The following is an 18,460-nucleotide window of genomic DNA, read 5'->3' as shown; positions in this document are numbered from 1 at the left end:
CTTCCAGCTCGACTTCCCGGAATGCGTTTGCGTAGCCCGAAAGCACTACTTGTACAGCAATTGTAGCCGTTCACCACCACTGATGAGCAGAACATATTTCGTTGTCATGGCATGAGTTCTCCGCCCTTAACATATATATAATTACTCGCTGTTATCACGTCTTCCACCTTTTGCAAAAGGTCTTCCATCTTCTGGCAAATTTGTTTGCAACAGCTTGGGGCCTTCTCAAATATTTAACCCAAAGGTCATTGCTTTCACGAAAGTGCACGAAGCCCACTTGCCAGGAGTGGAAATGTGAGTGAACTTTACCTCTGCTGGACATCTTGACTTATACATGTAAACAGCAATTTCCAAATGGCAGCGTCTAAATACCTTAGAAGAAATGCCTCGAACAGAGCCTATGTTCGCCTAGCACAGGCGCACAAGTTACGAAGTGGACAGAGCGATATGATAGCTCTCACCCTACTTTTAAGTCTACCGTTGTGTTACTGTGCCCGTAAGTCATTACTGAATTGCAAAGACGCGTTCATATTATTTGACTACAGTCGGCCCGATCTCGTGTTTTAACTGGTAGTAACAATATTCTTGTTATTGAAAATCGAGTGCAGGTAAAGAACATCTTGTTTACCCTGTTATCGTGGAAGGGCGGTCGACGGCAAGAAAGCTCGTTCTTCGAATTAACGATGAAATTACTCTGAAGCTCGAAAAAAGTCACGTGCTCTCGGAAAACCTGTTCTTCGTTACTGCCACGCTGGAACGACATGAAGTCGAAATAGTAAGTATACGCACAGTCATCGTTGCCGTCAATATTATGAAGGCTATTGTTCAACCGACATAGTCAAGAGTATGAGATTTTATATCAATGGGCTGGAGAACACAAGTTGACGACTGGTAGCCAACCCCCCAAAACGTGGAAAGAGAGTGTTTATGCGCTCATGAGAAACCCTAATCATGAGAAGAAGGCATGCAGGCAAAATAATGATGTATTCAAGCCCGTATGACAGGTACGTCCTCTCATTTCATCGGCGGCAATGCATAGACATCTACAAAATTACATAATTAGTTTGTTTTGGTCGCACCGCTACTAAACTATGGGATAGGATTGGGTGATAGGCAGGAACTGTGAAAGTAAACTAAGAGACAGTGCAACGAACGAGAGAGAGGACTGATGTGCTTAACGTAAAACACAGGAAGACTGCTGTATTGGTTAAAAAGCAACTTCGCGGGTATATTTTACTCGTGGTTAACAAACAGAGTGGGACAACAGCTATAAAAGCCGAAGATATAATCTACGCGTGTTAGAGTTAACAGAATGAGTATTAAGTGAAGAAAAACACAGTACGAGATGGCCTAGAATACGGTGGCGTAATTGTTATGCTGTTTTCATGCGCTAAAACATTTGAAACCTGTGTATAAGAATGTTTATTTTCGCTATTGTTATTTCAACACAATGCGATTTTTTATGAATATATTATGCTACTACTTTGACTGCTCAATGCGTTTTTGCTGCTCTGCCATCTATTTATTTATGCTCAGCCTAATGCGACATTCTAGCTACACTTTTGTAGATATTATTATGTGGCACTTTCCCCAATCTGTTGCATGAAAAATTACAACAACGAATTTTAATTATATATGACAATTTCACGGCATGCAATTGGTCTAGCTGGCACACTGTAGGAAAAAGCGGAAGCCTCCGGACTAGGTGGGTTATATTGGCTGAAGACCATGATTACGAACGTTCCAAATAGCTGAGAATGTCATCTGTAATGTATCTATTACCCCAGTTGCAGCGATGTCACATTAATATTAGTGCTCTAGGGCGTGTAAGGCATCAGTTACTCGTGATTGATATGCATTACTGGCTGCAAGAATATCTGGGCTTGAACGTGCAGACCTGTCAGAGTTCGCTCTAAAGTACTCTACTACTCTGTCTTCTGTACTCTGTATAGTAGCATATAACTTCCCCGGTTGATAAATAAATAATGGTTCATTTGCCACTAGTATGCTCCTCAACACGTTATGCCCATCCGTTAGATCTTGAATATAGCCGTAAGAGCTTAAGGGTATTAGCTTTCTGGGCAGCGAGTTCTTAATACAGCATTTATCGTGCAATGAGTTTAGAGCATGGCGCATTAGGATTCACATGAATGCTGCTCCTACGCTTCTTTCCGGTTATTTTAGTTTTCTCTTCTTGTCTTTGTACATAAACATAAAGTAGGTGCGTGTCGACAATAAATGCTGCCCTAAAGAAACTCAGAACACTGCTGTCAAGCAAAAAGCAAACTTTGTCGTGACTTATTCGAAATACCTTTTGCACAGCTTCACGTATTGCTCACATATCTGTGTTGTACCTCTTGTACATTTATACGAGTCTAAGGTTGCCTCGATCGAAAGTGATTCCTGACTCCGAGGTATTAATAAACTTCGCAGGTGAACACATCTGCTATTCAAGAGAAGCTCTATTACGACATCAATGAGCGATCATCCCTCATGGTACAGCAAACAGATGGGTCTACTCGTGTTGTAAGTTTTCCACCATAAAAGTTGTTTGCTTTCAGATGAAAAGTGCGAAAGACGTGCTAGCGTCAGCGAAGGCATTTGCGGGTTATGTACAGTTCGCTTTCTATTGTTTCTCATTTCGTCTATTCCCAATAGTTACCATGTAGTCGTCGTAAATAAAAATTAAGCACACAATGTCCTGGGTTTTTTAGCGAGGTTATGAAGTGAAAGAAAAAGCATCTGTGTATAAACTGCCTTCTACATATACAAGTGTCTTAGGTGATGTTAAAGGACGGCGTGCCTTAAAATCAGATCGTGGCTTTGGCACGTAAAACCCTATAAATTTTTTTAAGTGTGTTAAGTGATGCTTGTGCGGCGTAATGCGTGCAGTGCGTACAATTTTTGTAATTCCAGAATTCGCGGCCTTATTTGATAATACTTCGATGTACAAAAAAAAACCGAAGATCGTCAACATTATCCTTTAGTTTTATCCTTCAGTAACAAGCCGTTCCCTAGCTTTAGTTCAAATTCTGTCGGAGTAAATGGACCCTTTCAGGAATGTGTTCTATGTTTTTTGCCACCGCGAGTAAAGTTGAGCTGAGGCAAATCACTAATTTGTTCTCGATGTGGTTTTGTTCTCTTGTTTGCGGTAGGAAGGCATTGTGAATAGAGAGCTAAGAATCAAGCCTATACCCGAAGGACAACGTTCAGTACACGGGTACATGCTTCACAGTTTATATGAAGTACAAGAAAGACGCGAAGAGCCGACGAAGATGGCTGCGTACACGCGGTACTATCCGCGAACACATGGTAAGGCTGCAATAAGTTCTTCCAAGCCATCTATTTACAGCTACTTTCAGAACACCGGGCTTCAAAATTTCTTACTAGCCATCGCCATGTCTTGGGCATGCGCAGTCGCAAAATTGGGCACCATGGAATGAGAAAAAAAAATATATTTCTTTTAGCATAGCTTCGTAACGTCGAATTGCTTCAGTGCGTTGCAGTGAGTGAATACACACATGTAGGCTGCATTTCCTGAGTTCAGTCAGGATGTGCAGCGTGGGAATAAAAAAAAATTCAACACTTTGATGGCTTTTGCTGGTGAGTGTACATATCTCGTATAACAAGCAGCAAGTGTTACAAACAATGGCAAATATATTCGGCTAGCATGACGTCGGCTCACTGTGGCAATAATTTTCGTTGATACGACAGAAATGGCCTTGCTAGTGCACGACACACTGCTTACGACAGATTCCGTTGTCGCTTCGACAGTATAAATATTTTGTGAAAAACGCGACGGCAGATAGGGATTCTGAAACACTTCTCTTCAGGACAGATGTGCGTCTAAAAATTCGACAACATTTTCTGCCGTAATAACAGCATAGCATCTGTGGTGCTATTCGAATTGGCTCTGACGAGCTCTTTCGAAGCAGCAAAATATTTTCCATCAACGGGGACTTGTTAACATGCGGAAAATCCTTGCACCCACAACTGCTACGGCTAAACCGTGAGCCTACATCGTGACTATTAAAACTGTTTCTTTTTGCAGTATACAGCATATAACGACGACGAAAAGCAGTGCAAGTTCGCGTGCAAGCACCAGGACTGCAGTAGTAGTGGCCTGTAAGAACTCAGATTCCGCGTTTGACACCGGGCCCGCTCGTTTGTCAAGCTGAGAACCATAACAGACTGCCAGTACTTCGCAATTTGAGACAAACTCACAGATGCTTGAGCTACCATAGTAGCTAGAGGCTTCGATCATGTGCGATGCACAATAACAGTGTCTCACAATATCCTCCGAAAGAGAACCCTGATACATAATTAACGAACTGAGCCATGTCAGGCTTACGGTTAAGCAAGCGAGAAAAACGGGGCTGTCGTGTCGTCGTCATAAAATAGACGTTCTAAAATGGCGCGCCCGCCAGCAACCGAGTCTGACGTTCCTTTCCGGGGCATCTCGAACTTGTTACACATAATTTCTTGCGCTATGTCATTCCACATGATAACATAGGCTACGATTCACTGTGGTTCATAGAGCCGCTGTTTCTCGCACGCGCACTTGGGTTGTGCCGGTTTAATAACTCAATTAACATGTGACCTGCCTGTGCCCGTGTAGATGCATACTGACGTAATTTCGCACGCCGATCAACAAACACCACCATGGTGCGTTGAAATATGCTGCATGCTCCGTGGGACCCACCTAGGGACTTAACGTGGAAGCTTGGGCTTGCTGGTGATTCAGTGGAAAAAGGACACAGCGCAAAATAAAGACAAGGACACGAGAGAGCGACACGCGCACAACGCTTTTTCCACCTAGAGGACTCAAAAAAGAGTAGAGTCAGCTCGGTGCGTTGCTCATGACGGGCCTGTATGAACTTGAGCTTCGAAGTTTACTATTCAGCGTTTATGTCACTCCGTGACCTTTAAGGACAATGTAATCAAGTGAGGAGTAAGCCAGATATCAGTGGTGTTTCAGTAAACATGAAAGACGATAGGCAAGAAGGTCGCGTAGGTTGTAGTAGTCTAACTGTTCCGTAGAGGAAAGGAAATGAGGGAGGTGTCAACATTTTCAGGATATACATTATTTTCATCGAATAGAGTGGCGTTTATAGAAAAGCTGCAATTCTCAGAACGCCAGAAGTGGCGAATTGTGGTGTCGAATGAGCCTTTCCCTGCTTCATTTGTATTAGTTCACTGTACAAGGAAAAAACACTCATACGAGGTCTGCATGTATCTTCCTACTTTTTCACCTTTGATTGTGAAGTAGGTAAAGATAAAAATGTAGCCTCTGGCTTGTGTCTTTATTCTTCTTTTCATGCTTATGTGTGCTACCACGTCTTTCAGAGATGGTGCATTCCCCATCTCGGAGAACTCATGTAGTCCGTCCTGGAAGAAATCACGGTTAGTTTCACGCCTGCAGTGCTTTCCTAACAGAAATTGCGTGTTTGAAAGAACATAGCTTGCGTATCATTACTTGTTGTGTCACTCTTTGCAATTTTCGCTCTCGTCGAGGTCGTTATGCCCACTAGCAGGTGGACTGAGCTGATCTGGGGACAAACAAAAGCAGTTAGCATTGGTTAGCTCTAGTGTTTGAGCGATTGTAATATCCAAAAACAGTAAATCAATGCGGCTGACTATTTCTCTCGAAGATAACAGCGAAGACGTGAGTGCGGAAAACAAAGTGAGGAAGGACAGGGAAGTCAACTAGGCGAGCATCCGATTTGTTATGAAGCACTGGGGGCAAGGAAAAAGGGAAAGAGAAGACGAAAAAGATCTGCGCTAGGCATTTAACAAGACCCCACTGAAAAAAAAAAACACACACCCCAGTAAAGATTCTGGTCACTTCCAAGCAGTACTCCCATAAGAAAATTGTTCCCAATACGGGCCCAAATCCTAGGAGTCATGTTTGACATCAAAGACTACCAATAATACATGGTGTTGTTGAAGTACTATGTTCGCCATTTCTGTATCAAATCAATAGGTTCTTTACCAAATATAGTTTTGCCATTCATATTCCAGAGAAATCGTAAAGCTTTACCTCTGATGTTAAGTTATCTTAAAGTTCCCCCGCTCCAGCCGATTCTATTGACAGCGACCACAACGCTAATTTCCTGGTACGGACGACCTATCAACTGCCTATTTTCCTCTACATCTCAGTAGTTTCGCTTATGTGCATTTGCCTTACAATTCATAACCGAAATTAATTTTACACTAGAGCTTTGTGAATTCTCTAAATAGTTCAAGGTGAAAATATTTAACTGGCTGTGGCTACGCCCGGCACTGCTTCAGTGCGGTGCACTGACCGAATATGACTGCAGCAAAGAATTTTCTTTTCATTCTAAAACAGTGTTTATGGTGCAGGCGCTAGAAGATACCTTGGTAAGCAGCTTGAGGAGGCTCATTAATATATCAGTGGACATGTACTTGCATATACGATCACCGCTCCGTTTTAGAGAGAAACATATGCATAGGGAGCACTTTCTGTGCATAATAAGATAAAAAAGAAACAATCAATACAAGAAAACAGATAATTATTATAGAAATATTATGCATAAAGCTGAGTTATTTGTTATCACAAACCATCAATAACAAGTCTGGATTAGAAAAAAATGTGCATAAATCTTCCCTGGCAGGCAGATAAATGAGGTCACTACAGATTTCGGTGAATTCGTTCTGAGAGCATGGTGCAACATCATACCAAGGACACCAGTTATGAAGGCATACATGCACGATAACTTTGCCATATTTGGCACTACGCAAGTTGAGGCGGCCAGTGGAGCCGACGAATACATGTGGGCCAAAGGTACAGAGCTCCGACACAAGGGGGCGTCTTCTGAATTAAATTGCGCTCGGCGTGAAGCATGCTGCTAGTGTGCACGCGCACACGTCGGCAGCATGGAGGCCTTGCCAAGAATTTTGAATGTATTTTTGAAATTACAGCGGGTACGAGTTCATGGAGGTGATAGTCTTTCCTGTTTTTTTGAGATGGTGTTTTAGTGTGCGTGTGTGTCTAAAATATTCTGTTACTTTTATCTCGCACACCGACAGTATGGAAAGAATAACTAAAGTACCAGAAATGCGAGAAGAGCTGGTTAAAATCAGTTCTTGTTAGGCTCTTTCACGGATTAATGTAAATTACACAGCGCTCAAATCGGTAGGACTACTTGAACATTGCGAGCTTAGGACGCTTGTGTGACTACGTCAATGATAATAAGAAAACTAATGGCCTTCATGTGGTAAGCCGCACATGAAGTGTTTTGACGCTCAGTGATGACGAAACTTTAAAATAGTGACTCCTGCTATTACCCAAAAGCTAAATGTAAGCCATCATCACCACTCTTCACATTAAGTGGCGTCTTCATAGAGAGCCTCCGAAAATAAGTAGAGCTTCAAGAAAGGAACGTACAATATTTGTATAGGCGGTACCTTGGCAACGAATTTTTTCTTATCTCATTATGTAGTAGTGAGAATATCAATTTAAGAGAATAATCAGTAACTGCGGTTTGTCTTTAGGTAGGATGGCTCCAAGAAGTCCAATTGAACAATATTCAATTCCTAAGAGATATCACAGGCATCGCTACGTATTATTTCGCTGAATCGTTTAAGAGCGATATATTCACTCGCCTGATCAATTCCTTGTGGAACCAGCATGTTTAGATAAAGTGCACTTTTACTCCTCGCAGTATACACACAACTTTGGGGAATATATCGTTTTGGAACAAACTATACCTTACAAATGTTAAGAAATAATTTATTTATCAAGGGTGTTAAATTCCTACTGCGCATCAGTTGTTCATTTATGTAACCTTTCGCCTTCAGAGTTTTCTCTTGTATGTCAGTAAGACTGACAGTTTAATATGGCATTTAACAGGTAATGAATATGCATCAGTGGACCAGCTTCTATAGATGGTTTGTCGAATTAAGTGGCATTGTTTTAACATGTCATATTTTGTTGTGTGTAATGTGCCATGTGTAATATAATATAAAATTGTAAAATTTGGCATTGTTTTTATTAGTCATGTTTTGCAAACTATTATATGTTGCGTGCTTTTAGTATTGTTTTTTCCTTCGCTACGTTATGTGTTTTCTGAATTTATTTAGATTACACGCAGCACGTCTGCGCCGCCAAATCACGTAACAACTCAGGTGGTAGAGTGGGTTTGAGCTACATTTGTAGGTTTCTGCTGGGCCTCCTTCAACCTTTTAGAATTAACCAAAAAAAATGAAACTTCAAACCGGGAGACCAATCACTGCATGGGCCAGCGGCCCACACCTCGTTTTCGGCATAGTGAGTTATCTTTAGCTTTTAGACGCATGATATAAACAACCAAATATATGATCAGAACAACAAGAACAGCAAACAAGAAGTGAGTCGACAGAGCCTCGATCATGTGTGCACATGTGCCTAGGGCGCATAACTGCCCATGGTTTCCTTTCATTGATTGAGATTTTAAATATTCAGTAAGAACAAAGCACTGGATTAATCTGCTTAAGGACCTTTCGTTACAAACTCTTAATTATGAATTCTGTTAGCCCCCCAGACTGCGACAACAACGGTATCTACAATGACCGTCAGACGACCGGTAGAAAAATTTGTGGTTGAGCTTTTTATAATTTCTGACCAAGAGCACAACCAGAATTTCCGATCCAAAACGGACTTGGTCGAATATTTGGGAATCATTGTCAATGCGGTGAGAACGCATGCATCTTTTTTGTTTTTGTCTTATCTCATCCATCTTAAATTTGATGCAAAGACGCATGAACAATTAAAATTACTCTGCATTTTAAATACGTTCCGACTGTTTTTCTTAAGCCCCCTGTTTTTTTTGTTCGTCTTTGCGTGCATGCATGCTGCTTATAAGCATGTAAATTCTGTTCATACACGGGACGTTCTAAGCGGCGCGCGTATTAGTTCACAATTTTTTTTAGCCATCGGATTGGTCTCGTACTCTGAACTATGACTACGCGCAGCTACTTCTGGGTCGGTGCTTGGCTGCATATACAAATAAATTACAGTAATACTCAGCTACCATATTTTTTCAACTGAGGGCATGTGTGACGTTTTCATTTTTTTTTTTTTTTTTTGAAAAGTTGTGGTGATCTTTTGTCCCACCTTCCGGCTGCTAGACACGCGCACCGAAATCAAATCAGCTAGTGTCACCATTCTTTTTTTTTTCACTTCGTCACATATCTGTTTGCACATTTAGCGTTAGGCAGAGGCCTCGATTGTGGCACGAGCCCGTGGTGCGGAGAAGGTACACGCGTTTGCTTAGTGTGCACGAGCAAATATAATATCAGTTACAGTTTTTCTTCCTTCCGAGGTCTTCCTGCAGCGCCTAAAACTTTTGTGCGCATTATTCCAGATGAATCTCAGATATCTTGAGATGAGGATGCCTAGCATTATCTTCAAGCTTATTGGAGTGACTATGAGCAGGGTAAGTCGTATGAAATTGCAAAGATGCGAACCTTCTGAAAATATTCAAGCAGTCAGCTTAGTAGCTATCGTAATTTATTCATGAATGCTCTTTAGAGAATGAACTGAACACAATTAGGTAGCGCTTTTCTCTGATTCAGTAGTTATCTATCCTTTCGTCTTGCAAAACGTCACTTTAGCCACGAAAATTGGCGCAAGAAGCTCTAAACGTACTTGACTACTGAACTTCCGATGCATGTTCCAGCGTATTTTATGTCAAGTACAAGAGGGGTTTAATAGAAACTGAAGGAAATGCTTGACGTGCGTCTGCTCAACGGCAGGCCGATGTGTTTGCCAGTCATCTTCTAGGTACCATAGAAGCGCATGAAACCCTAGAAAAATTGGGAAGATACTACGACGAAGGGAACGTTCCAGGAAACCCCGACGTAGTGTACCTCATAAGCAAGTGAGTACTACGGATAACATATTTTTTACCTTATATCCACAGGATCACATATGCCAAGTTTTCTTTTAATTCCGTGTGGTCTGTACGTTAATAAGATCTCTGACTAGCATGGTGCTTACTGAACTAATGCGCGTTTGCTCCATTCCCATTTCTGAGTCGTTGTCGCCGTTCTTTGCAGTCGGGACATGTCCTCAACTCAGAGTGGACTTTTCGATAAGGATATAGCAGGTAAGAAGAGTCCCTTAACTATCAGTTGTGTCTCAAAGGGCAGCGATTTGAGCAAGCCAAAATGGGTCAGTCTTGACCAACATCCGCGAAAGTTTGTTCAACATCAAGTAGGGTTGACGACAGGCTCTTCCTACAGAATACATGTTTTGCGGGCTCAATTTATTGATTCAACTACACACTGCGAATAGCAAAATAAATCCTTGTGATGTGTACCTGACAGCTTTACGATAGCCAGCCAAAATCACAATACAAAAACAAACATACCTAAAGGCACATTTAATTAAGACATAGTTAATTAAGGCACTCGAACCCACGACCTTTGGTGTTAATTGGAGTGAAGTTATTACGGCACGGTTAAGAAAGATATACTTAATTAGGGCTCTCAAACCAACGACCGTTAGTGGGAGAAAGCAAGTAAGGGGAAGCAACAATGCGTACCAGTGAGAATGTCAAGCAGTTTAATGAATGTCTTGTGAGCGGACAGGCTTTCGCCTTCGTCCTACTTAGCATAGGCTAAAGTGTCGGTCAACTTTCATTTGCTCAAGAAGGCTTCAATTTTCCTCTCGATGGCGCACTTCAATGTTCAGTCGCCGACTGCACTGCTCCACTTTACTAAATTTGAACTTTATTTCATTGCTACCGATGGCTGAATCTGAATCGATGACTTCGACTCGTTTCTTCAATGTCAGCCCATCTCTGTTTTATTTACCTACTTTAACTAGAATGATGTCGTGTTCAGAGAGAAGCTTAATCGACTCTTCAATTCGATTCACCGTTTTCGTTGCCTCAAGCGAGGACGTCAACCCTAGCTACAAGTGGGAGAAGGAATAATCTTTTGGTTCATTTCATTTAGCTTTCCATCAATCTTTGAAATGTGGGAACGACCTGTCCTCACAGCACCTGTGTTCTTGGCTGCGGTACACGTATGTACGTGAATATACCATGGATTGCTTATAGTCGTTGCCCCACGTAACTTGAACACAACTTTAAAGCTATGAAAATGCCACGTATCTGGACAGAACCACCGTAACGTTGTTTGCCGTCGCTTGGAGTCACCCAAAGTATTTTAATACCATTTTTTAGATAATAAGTATTAATTATTCAACTTCTCAAGTGCTATAAATAAATTAGAAGTGTTAAAAGTGTCAATGAGAAAATTTTAGGGCAACATGAAAAACTCCTGATCCAGCTTTATGTTGCTTAATAGGTACTGCATAAAAGTGCTTTTCCAAGTATGAGAGAAGCACGCGAAAACACGCAGACTGCCGCGAGCGGTGTCGAAGAACACTCGGAAAAACACTTTTATGTAACACGTATTAAGCAACAGGAAGCTGGAACGTAAGCTCTTCATGGGGCTCTACAATTTTCTCATTCCCATTTTTCATTTAATAATAACAACTGAGAATTAATAAAGCAAAAATTAGACATCCACCCAAACGTAGCTAAGTGCTGCAAAGGAAACCCATACGGGTTCATCGAAAGAAAAGCCTCACAGTTCAAGAAAAATTTGTCCTAGTCCGGGACGAACACTTTCCTTGCTGAGTCCGACCACCGATAAACCTCGAAAGCGACCGAAAGATCCAAATAAGGCTAGTCGTTTTAAAAACCACAGGCGGTAAACAAGCAATGCAGAGGCGTCAGCTACTATACTATCCTGAACTCATCCGCTATATCGACACAACGGTCGGCTAATGTGACTTGAAGTCCTATGTGAAAAATCTGCAACGTGAAGGTGTCGTGAGCGAAGCTGCTGAAGCTAAGTTTGTGTTTGGTTTCCAAGTTCGCAGCTTCGCCAAAGACACCAGAAACACAGATTCGACAGTTAGGTTTTGCAGGTGGGAAAACAAAAGTTCTGCAACTTCAGTAGCACGTGCAACAGCAAGACCCTGCGAAATCACTGGATGACAACTTGAAGTTCAAGTTTTGAGGTTTTAAAACAATTAAAGCTCTTTCAATTTTGGTTTCCTTCATCCGGTATTGAAGTCAACCTTACGGGTTTCCGCAGAACTATTACGTCAAATTCTTGTCTTTGCTTCGATTTGTTGACAAATTCGAGTTCGCCCTGCCATCTGCTTGTCGCCTCATTGGCTCAGATGGTAGAGCGGCTGCCCCAGAAAGCCGGTCGGCCTGGGTTCGTGTCCCGGACCAGGACGAATTTTTCTTCAACTGCGACGCTTTTCTTTCGAAGAACCCGTATGAGTTTCCTTTGTATCACTTAGCTACATTTGGGTGGATGTCTCATCTTCTTTTTGTTAATTACTTCTGTCCACCTTGCAGGTTTTCGAAGAGCTATTGCGTCACACGCTTGATAAATTTATTAATTAATTAATGCTAACTATGTAATTCTGTGGAATTCAAAAAAATAATCTGGCTATCCTCAAGTGACGGCAAGCAACATTACCTTGGTTCGGTCTATCTACATAGCATTTGCATATTATTAAAGTTTGGTTCAAGTTACGTGGTACAACTGCTTTGAAAAGCATATTTAGCGCCAGCAAACAAGGACAGAAGGGAGACGGCACCACAATGCGCTGTTTTACTACTTTACCATTATGCCACTCATCGATAAATTTTTATTTTTTCACCCACTCAAAAAGCAGCGAAACGAACACTTCTTATGTCTTACTTTTTGTCATCTGAGTTCACTTCAATACCAGATGAAGAGAGCCAAAACTGAAAGAGGTTCAATTCTTTTCAAACTTCAAAATTTGAACTTCAAGTTGTCATCCAGTGACTTCGCAGGGTTTTGCTGGTGCACGGGCTACTAAAGTTGCAGAACTTTTGTTTTCCCACCTGCAATACCCAACTGTCGAATTTGTGTTTCTGGTGTCTTCAGCGAAGCCGCGAACTAAGAAAACAAACACGAACTTAGTTTCAGCAGCTTTGCTCACGACACCTTCACGTTGCAGATTTTTCACATAGAACTTTAAATCACATTAGCCAACCGTCGTATCGATATATCGGGTAGGTTTAATATAGTAGTAGCGGTTGGCTCTGAATTATTTCTTTACCACCTGTGGTTTTTAAAACGACTAGCTTCCGTCAGCTCTTTCCGTCGCTATTGTGGTTGGTCGGTGGTCGGACTCCGCAAGGAAAGCGTTTGTTCTCTCGCTCTTTCTTGAGCTCTTTCACGCACTCGTTCGCCCGCTCAATATCTCGCCCTCGTTCGTTCTTTCGTTACATTGGCAGTCATATTCGACGGTACCCACCCATTTCTATCTCACTTTCATTTCTATCTAGGCACGCAGGCATTTCTATATACTCCATCTCTAAATGAAGACGGTGGCAGGGACCAGGAATCCTGCGGTTTTCAGCAGAGCATCATATCTACTATGCCACGTTGTGGCAATGATACGTAATATTGGGCTATTTAATATAACAAGGCTGAACGTTTATGGCACAAGCATAACAAAGAAAGAGGCACAGGAAGGATGACACCTCCACGCGTAGAAATATATGTTACAACGAGTGTAATTGCCATCTTCTTCACCCTTCAAGTCAGCAGCAGGAAGAAGGTGTTTAACGAAGACTGAGATACTTCCAATTAACGCGCTCCTGCTTAAGCTGTAACCACTCTGTACCTGCAGATTTCTTAACCTCCAACATACTCTCTAATCCTCTTCTGTTTTAGAATGTTTTTGCCTTCCTTCGCCCTAGTGCCTATACTGTGCTCTCCACTTGAAACATGTCTGAGGAAACGAATTTGACACATCTGCCGCAGGACTTGCACACGTGGCTGGGGTGTGTACTAATCAAAGAGTGGCTATGGGAGAAGACACCGCTCCATCCTTCGAGGGCGTCCTCACAATGGCTCACGAGCTTGGCCATTCGTGAGTATTTTGCTGCTATTATCTCCAGAGAACATGTGCAAGCAGCGAACAATTATGCTTTTGCGACGCAGGCTAGGAGCACGGCATGACCCGCGGGGAACATCAGAGTGCTCGTGGAGACATGGCTTCCTGATGAGTTACAAAGAAGGCGGCACGAATAAGTACCGGCTTTCCACATGCAGCATGGATCAGATAAGGATTACCGTAGAGTAAGGCCAGAAACTAATTTTCTTTGAGCAGAATTACATGCAGTAATACCGGCGACTTTAAGCCGCTACACATCCCAGAGAGCAGACAGCAGAACAATCATAGCTGCAGTGATGACGCATAAGCTATTCAACTATTGCATACATTCGGTGATTTACTCATGATTATGCATTGAGGTCGTTTTTGGCAGCTGTGTTGATAACGCCGACACTGGAATAAGCTGGGCCCAATTACGGCGAAATTAATTGTCGAGCAGCAAGCTCATGCCTTACCGTTCTATCAGCGCGACACTAAAGTCATTGAAACCGAATTCAAGTGACTTTCCTGGACACGCTAGTTTAGTGCTTTCTGGTGACGTACACTAAAGCGGCGAGTTTGTTACCGCGATCCAATGTGCAGTATTCCCCTTGTCCACCGGTGGGTCACGGGTGAGTCATGCTCCTTTGTTACTTTCTCGAGTTTCAGAGTGAGGATGCCACCACGCGTTCAATCAGATCGTGAGGGGAAAAAGCGCTAAGACTTTCCCTCCTTCGCTGATTTGCAGGAAAGATGTCACTTGCGTTTTATAAGAAAGCCCTGCGAAGTCGCACAAGGTGAATAACCAATGCGATCTGCCCATGGCCGATGTCGCAGTGAACATGCTTGGTAAATTCATGCTCACGTTCCGATACCGCGCGCAAGCCTTAAAAAAAATTAGGAAACAGTTTTTTGAGTTTTAATCATTTCTAGCAATCTTCTTTCATAATAAACACAAAACGCTATCTATGTGGATTGCCACTGCCATCCCTTTTTGCCATTATTAATTACAATGACACAGGCTTTGAGACCAGAGAAGCATGCCTAAATTTTATATTCAACTGTTACACGAAAACTCATCTGGTGAAGAAACATACTGGTGCTAAAGAAACATGCACTCACCAAGCATAAAAGAAAAATAAAGAACAGGACGTTTCAATCAAGGGGCCGTCACAATGAAGATATAAGCATGGGCGCGCGGCTACTTATGGGTGAAGTGGCGCAGCGTGCTGGTGTATATCTTGGAAATATTACCCCGTGTACTGTTTATCATGCTTCTATTTGACTGGCTGTAGTAAGATTCTCAAAGCAAACGGACAGGTAGTGTTTCTCGTTTGCGATGATGGCTGCCGAGTCCCAGTCAATGCTGTGTCCGGTTAATTGGCGATGTTCCGCCAGGGCGTTCGCGGCTATGTGGTCCTCGGCGACGTGTTGCAAATTTTAGTGTGACAGCCACGTGATCACTGACGATGGGGCAACCTATCCGAAAACCTGCGGGGCACACATGTCTTGGGCATGTCAAATTGTGGTCATGTTTAGATGGCCTTCAATGAATTGGAGAAAGGTGATGTTCGCTGTTGCTCCCGTTCAGTTTTAGGCACCGTTAGACGTAGGGTTCTTTCTTCTATTCTGTGATACCAGGATTGCTGCGGAAATATTGAGGTAAAGAGTACCTCGGCTACCCCATTTCTTTACGTTATGCAGCAAAAAGTTAAGGAATAAATGATTAAGCTGAAATAATTAATTAATTAATGGTATTGCAATTATTCAGAAAACGCCACAAAAAAGAGTTCACGGAATGTCTATCCGTGCCTCTAACCGAATAGTATATGCACTGTTGGAATCGCACCGCTGGCATGAGTTGTTGGGGTCTCGGTGCTGACGCCCGTTATTGCCAATGGGTCGCAAGCCCCAAGGGTAGCGTTGGCCTGGCGGCCTGGGGCACTGGAAGCATCCGAAGGTCCCGGCAAAGCGAGAGAAGACTGGTAACAGAACAACTTGTTTATTCTAACATAGCAAAAGAGCGGCCGGTCAGGTCGACCGAAGTGGAGAGACGGGAGAGCACGTAACTCAACAGTACAAATCGGAGCCTCTCTCCTGGCGTCCGGGGGCAGCTGCTCTTATACCCTCGGCGTCGCGGTCCAAAAGAGAAGGTCACGGGATGAAGGTCACGGGATGAAGGTCACGGGACGGCGGAGCATGACCCCACGACGGCGCGAACTGTCGAGCCGAGAGACCTGCTGAACCGAGTGTAGTGACGCATCGCCAACCTTCACTTGGGGAGCTCCGCTCCCCTGATGCCGCGCTTTGACAAGCGTGGGCACACACACACACACACACACACACGAAGACACGTGGCACTGAAACACGCCTGGACACGCTTGGCGGGTAGGCGTTGCGGCGGCGTCGGACGGGCCAAAATGTCCGCCGCTTTGAACAAAGCCCCGGCGTCCGTTGCATCCGCACCGGCATTACCGCGCGTTGTAGGCGAAACGTAACAGACCGCCCCGCCGGGGGAAGGAGATCCCGATGGTCAGGGGACTGCATCCGCTGTCCGGAGGGATGTCGCTCGATGATGCTCATAACCGAAGTTGGGCGTCCTTGGGCGTTTCTTGAGCGCAGCGCACAGAGAAGGCCTCGTTCTCACGTTCAGGTGCACACAGGACACTGCAAAGTGACTTCGGGAGAGTTGACATTTTTGTTCTCGTTTCCGGCAAGCGTTAGAACCACGCCAAAAGTCAACCGCTCAGTCAGCAAGCACGGCACAACCCTCACTAAGCCCTGCCAGGCTCTTCCCCCTTTTATACTGCTGCCTAGTTCCTTACAGTAGTTTAGCAGCACTCAGAACGCGTCCACAAATCGGAAAAATTGCACTAAAAAGCACATCATCACTTTGAAACACTACACAAAAGCAATAGGTTAAAAATCCTGCCTCAGGAAGAAAAACATCAGTAACAAGCAATTTTGAGGCTGATTCCCACGTTAGGGGCTTCGACTTAAGCCATCGGCGTTACCGTTGAGACTCCCCTTTTTGTAACGCACCTCAAAGGAATATTGTTGCAAAGCGAGGCTCCAGCGCAGGAGGCGGCCATTTTTGGGAGAGATGGTCTGCAGCCATTGGAGAGGGCAGTGATCCGTTTCAATGATAAACCTCGAGCCGGCTAGGTAACATGACAATTTCTGAACGGCCCACACGATACACGCACACTCTTTCTCGGTGGCGCTATACGCCTGCTCACGACTCGTCAGCTTACGACTAGCATACAGGACGGGGTGTTCTACTTCTCCATTTTCCCGTTGGCACAGTACAACGCCCATGCCTCGCTCACTAGCATCACACTGAACAACGAACCCTTTTGTGTAGTCGGGCGATCGTAGCACAGGCTGGCTTGTTAGGGCGCTCTTTAGGGCGCTAAAAGCTCTTTCCTTTGTCTCATCCCAGACGACTGTTTGCGGCTCTGTCTTTCTTAGAGCATCCGTCAAGGGAGCCGCGATATCAGAGTACCTGGGGATGTACCTCTGATAGTAGCCGGCGACACCTAAGAACGACCGAATATCGGTCTTCGTGCGCGGTTGCGGGAAGTCTCGCACAGCGGCCACCTTTATTTCAGAGGGGCGGCGACGACCCCGACCAATCACGTGTCCGAGGTAGACAACCTCGGCCTGTGCTAACTGGCACTTGGGAGCTTTGACTGTCAAGCCCGCATCGCGCAGGCGGGTTAGCACTGCCCGCAAGTGGGCCATATGCTCAGGCCAGGATGCGGAGAATATCGCTACGTCGTCTAGATACGGTAAAGCGAATTCTTGCTGTCCCCGCAACACTTTATCCATGAGGCTTGAAAAGCAGTATGGCGCGTTCTTCAAACCAAAACTCAAAACTTTAGGACGGAATGTCCCCATTGGTGAAATGAACGCCGCATACCTACTAGCCTCTTCTGTAAGTGGAACCTGCCAATAACCCCTGACAAGATCTAGGGTGGAAATAAACTGAGCGCTACTCACTCTCTCAAGGCGCTCCTCGATGTTAGGGATCGGATAAATTTGATCCTTAGTGATGGAATTAAGCCTGCGGTAGTCGACGCAAGGACGAGGTTCCTTGCCCGGTACCTCAACTAAAATCAAAGGGGAGGTATAATCACTCTCACCCGCTTCAATAACACCGAGCTGTAGCATTTTCTTTACCTCAGCCTCCATAATATCGCTCTGGCGGGGTGACACCCGGTACGCCTTGGATCGTACTGGCTCTGGGGAGGTAAGTTCTATGTCATGAGTAAGGACAGAAGTCCTACCAGGCCTCTCAGAGAACAGACCTTGAAACTCTTGTAAGAGCTGGTGTAGTTCTGTTTTCTGCTCAGGCGACAGCGATGCTTTACTTATTAAGTCACTAATGACTTGATCGGCGTCTTTCCTGTTTGTCACTGAGCCTAGTCCCGGAAGCTCGACCGGAAGCTCTTCGGGCACGTTTACCATCATGCACACCACTGCTTCCCGTTGCTTATAGGGTTTGAGCAGATTACA

The 18,460-nt window shown here is 44.0% G+C and overlaps 1 protein-coding gene across 3 annotated transcripts in view; it reads left to right on the top strand.

Annotated features, from left to right (window-relative positions):
* The first annotated feature begins 421 nt into the window (after window positions 1-421).
* Window positions 422-18,460, top strand: part of LOC126545089 (venom metalloproteinase antarease TserMP_A-like) — a 76,748-nt gene continuing 58,709 nt past the window's right edge. The window contains exons 1-11 of one of the 3 annotated variants that reach the window (XM_055078214.2): window positions 422-496; window positions 609-775; window positions 2,434-2,526; window positions 3,156-3,312; window positions 5,347-5,403; window positions 8,536-8,693; window positions 9,366-9,437; window positions 9,757-9,881; window positions 10,060-10,109; window positions 13,831-13,939; window positions 14,011-14,100. In XM_055078214.2, the coding sequence (XP_054934189.1) occupies window positions 448-496; window positions 609-775; window positions 2,434-2,526; window positions 3,156-3,312; window positions 5,347-5,403; window positions 8,536-8,693; window positions 9,366-9,437; window positions 9,757-9,881; window positions 10,060-10,109; window positions 13,831-13,939; window positions 14,011-14,100 (1,127 nt within the window). In that variant the 5' untranslated portion in view covers window positions 422-447. Of the gene's footprint in view, window positions 497-608; window positions 776-2,433; window positions 2,527-3,155; window positions 3,313-5,346; window positions 5,404-8,535; window positions 8,694-9,365; window positions 9,438-9,756; window positions 9,882-10,059; window positions 10,110-13,830; window positions 13,940-14,010; window positions 14,149-18,460 lie in introns of all 3 variants that reach the window. The other 2 variants (XM_055078213.2, XM_050192791.3) reach the window with 2 other exon arrangements.

This window comes from Dermacentor andersoni, chromosome 10 (genome assembly GCF_023375885.2).
Source record: "Dermacentor andersoni chromosome 10, qqDerAnde1_hic_scaffold, whole genome shotgun sequence".
Classification (NCBI taxonomy): domain Eukaryota; kingdom Metazoa; phylum Arthropoda; class Arachnida; order Ixodida; family Ixodidae; genus Dermacentor; species Dermacentor andersoni.
Note: the sequence above shows the minus strand (reverse complement) of the source record. Positions and strands in the feature narration are given on the sequence as shown.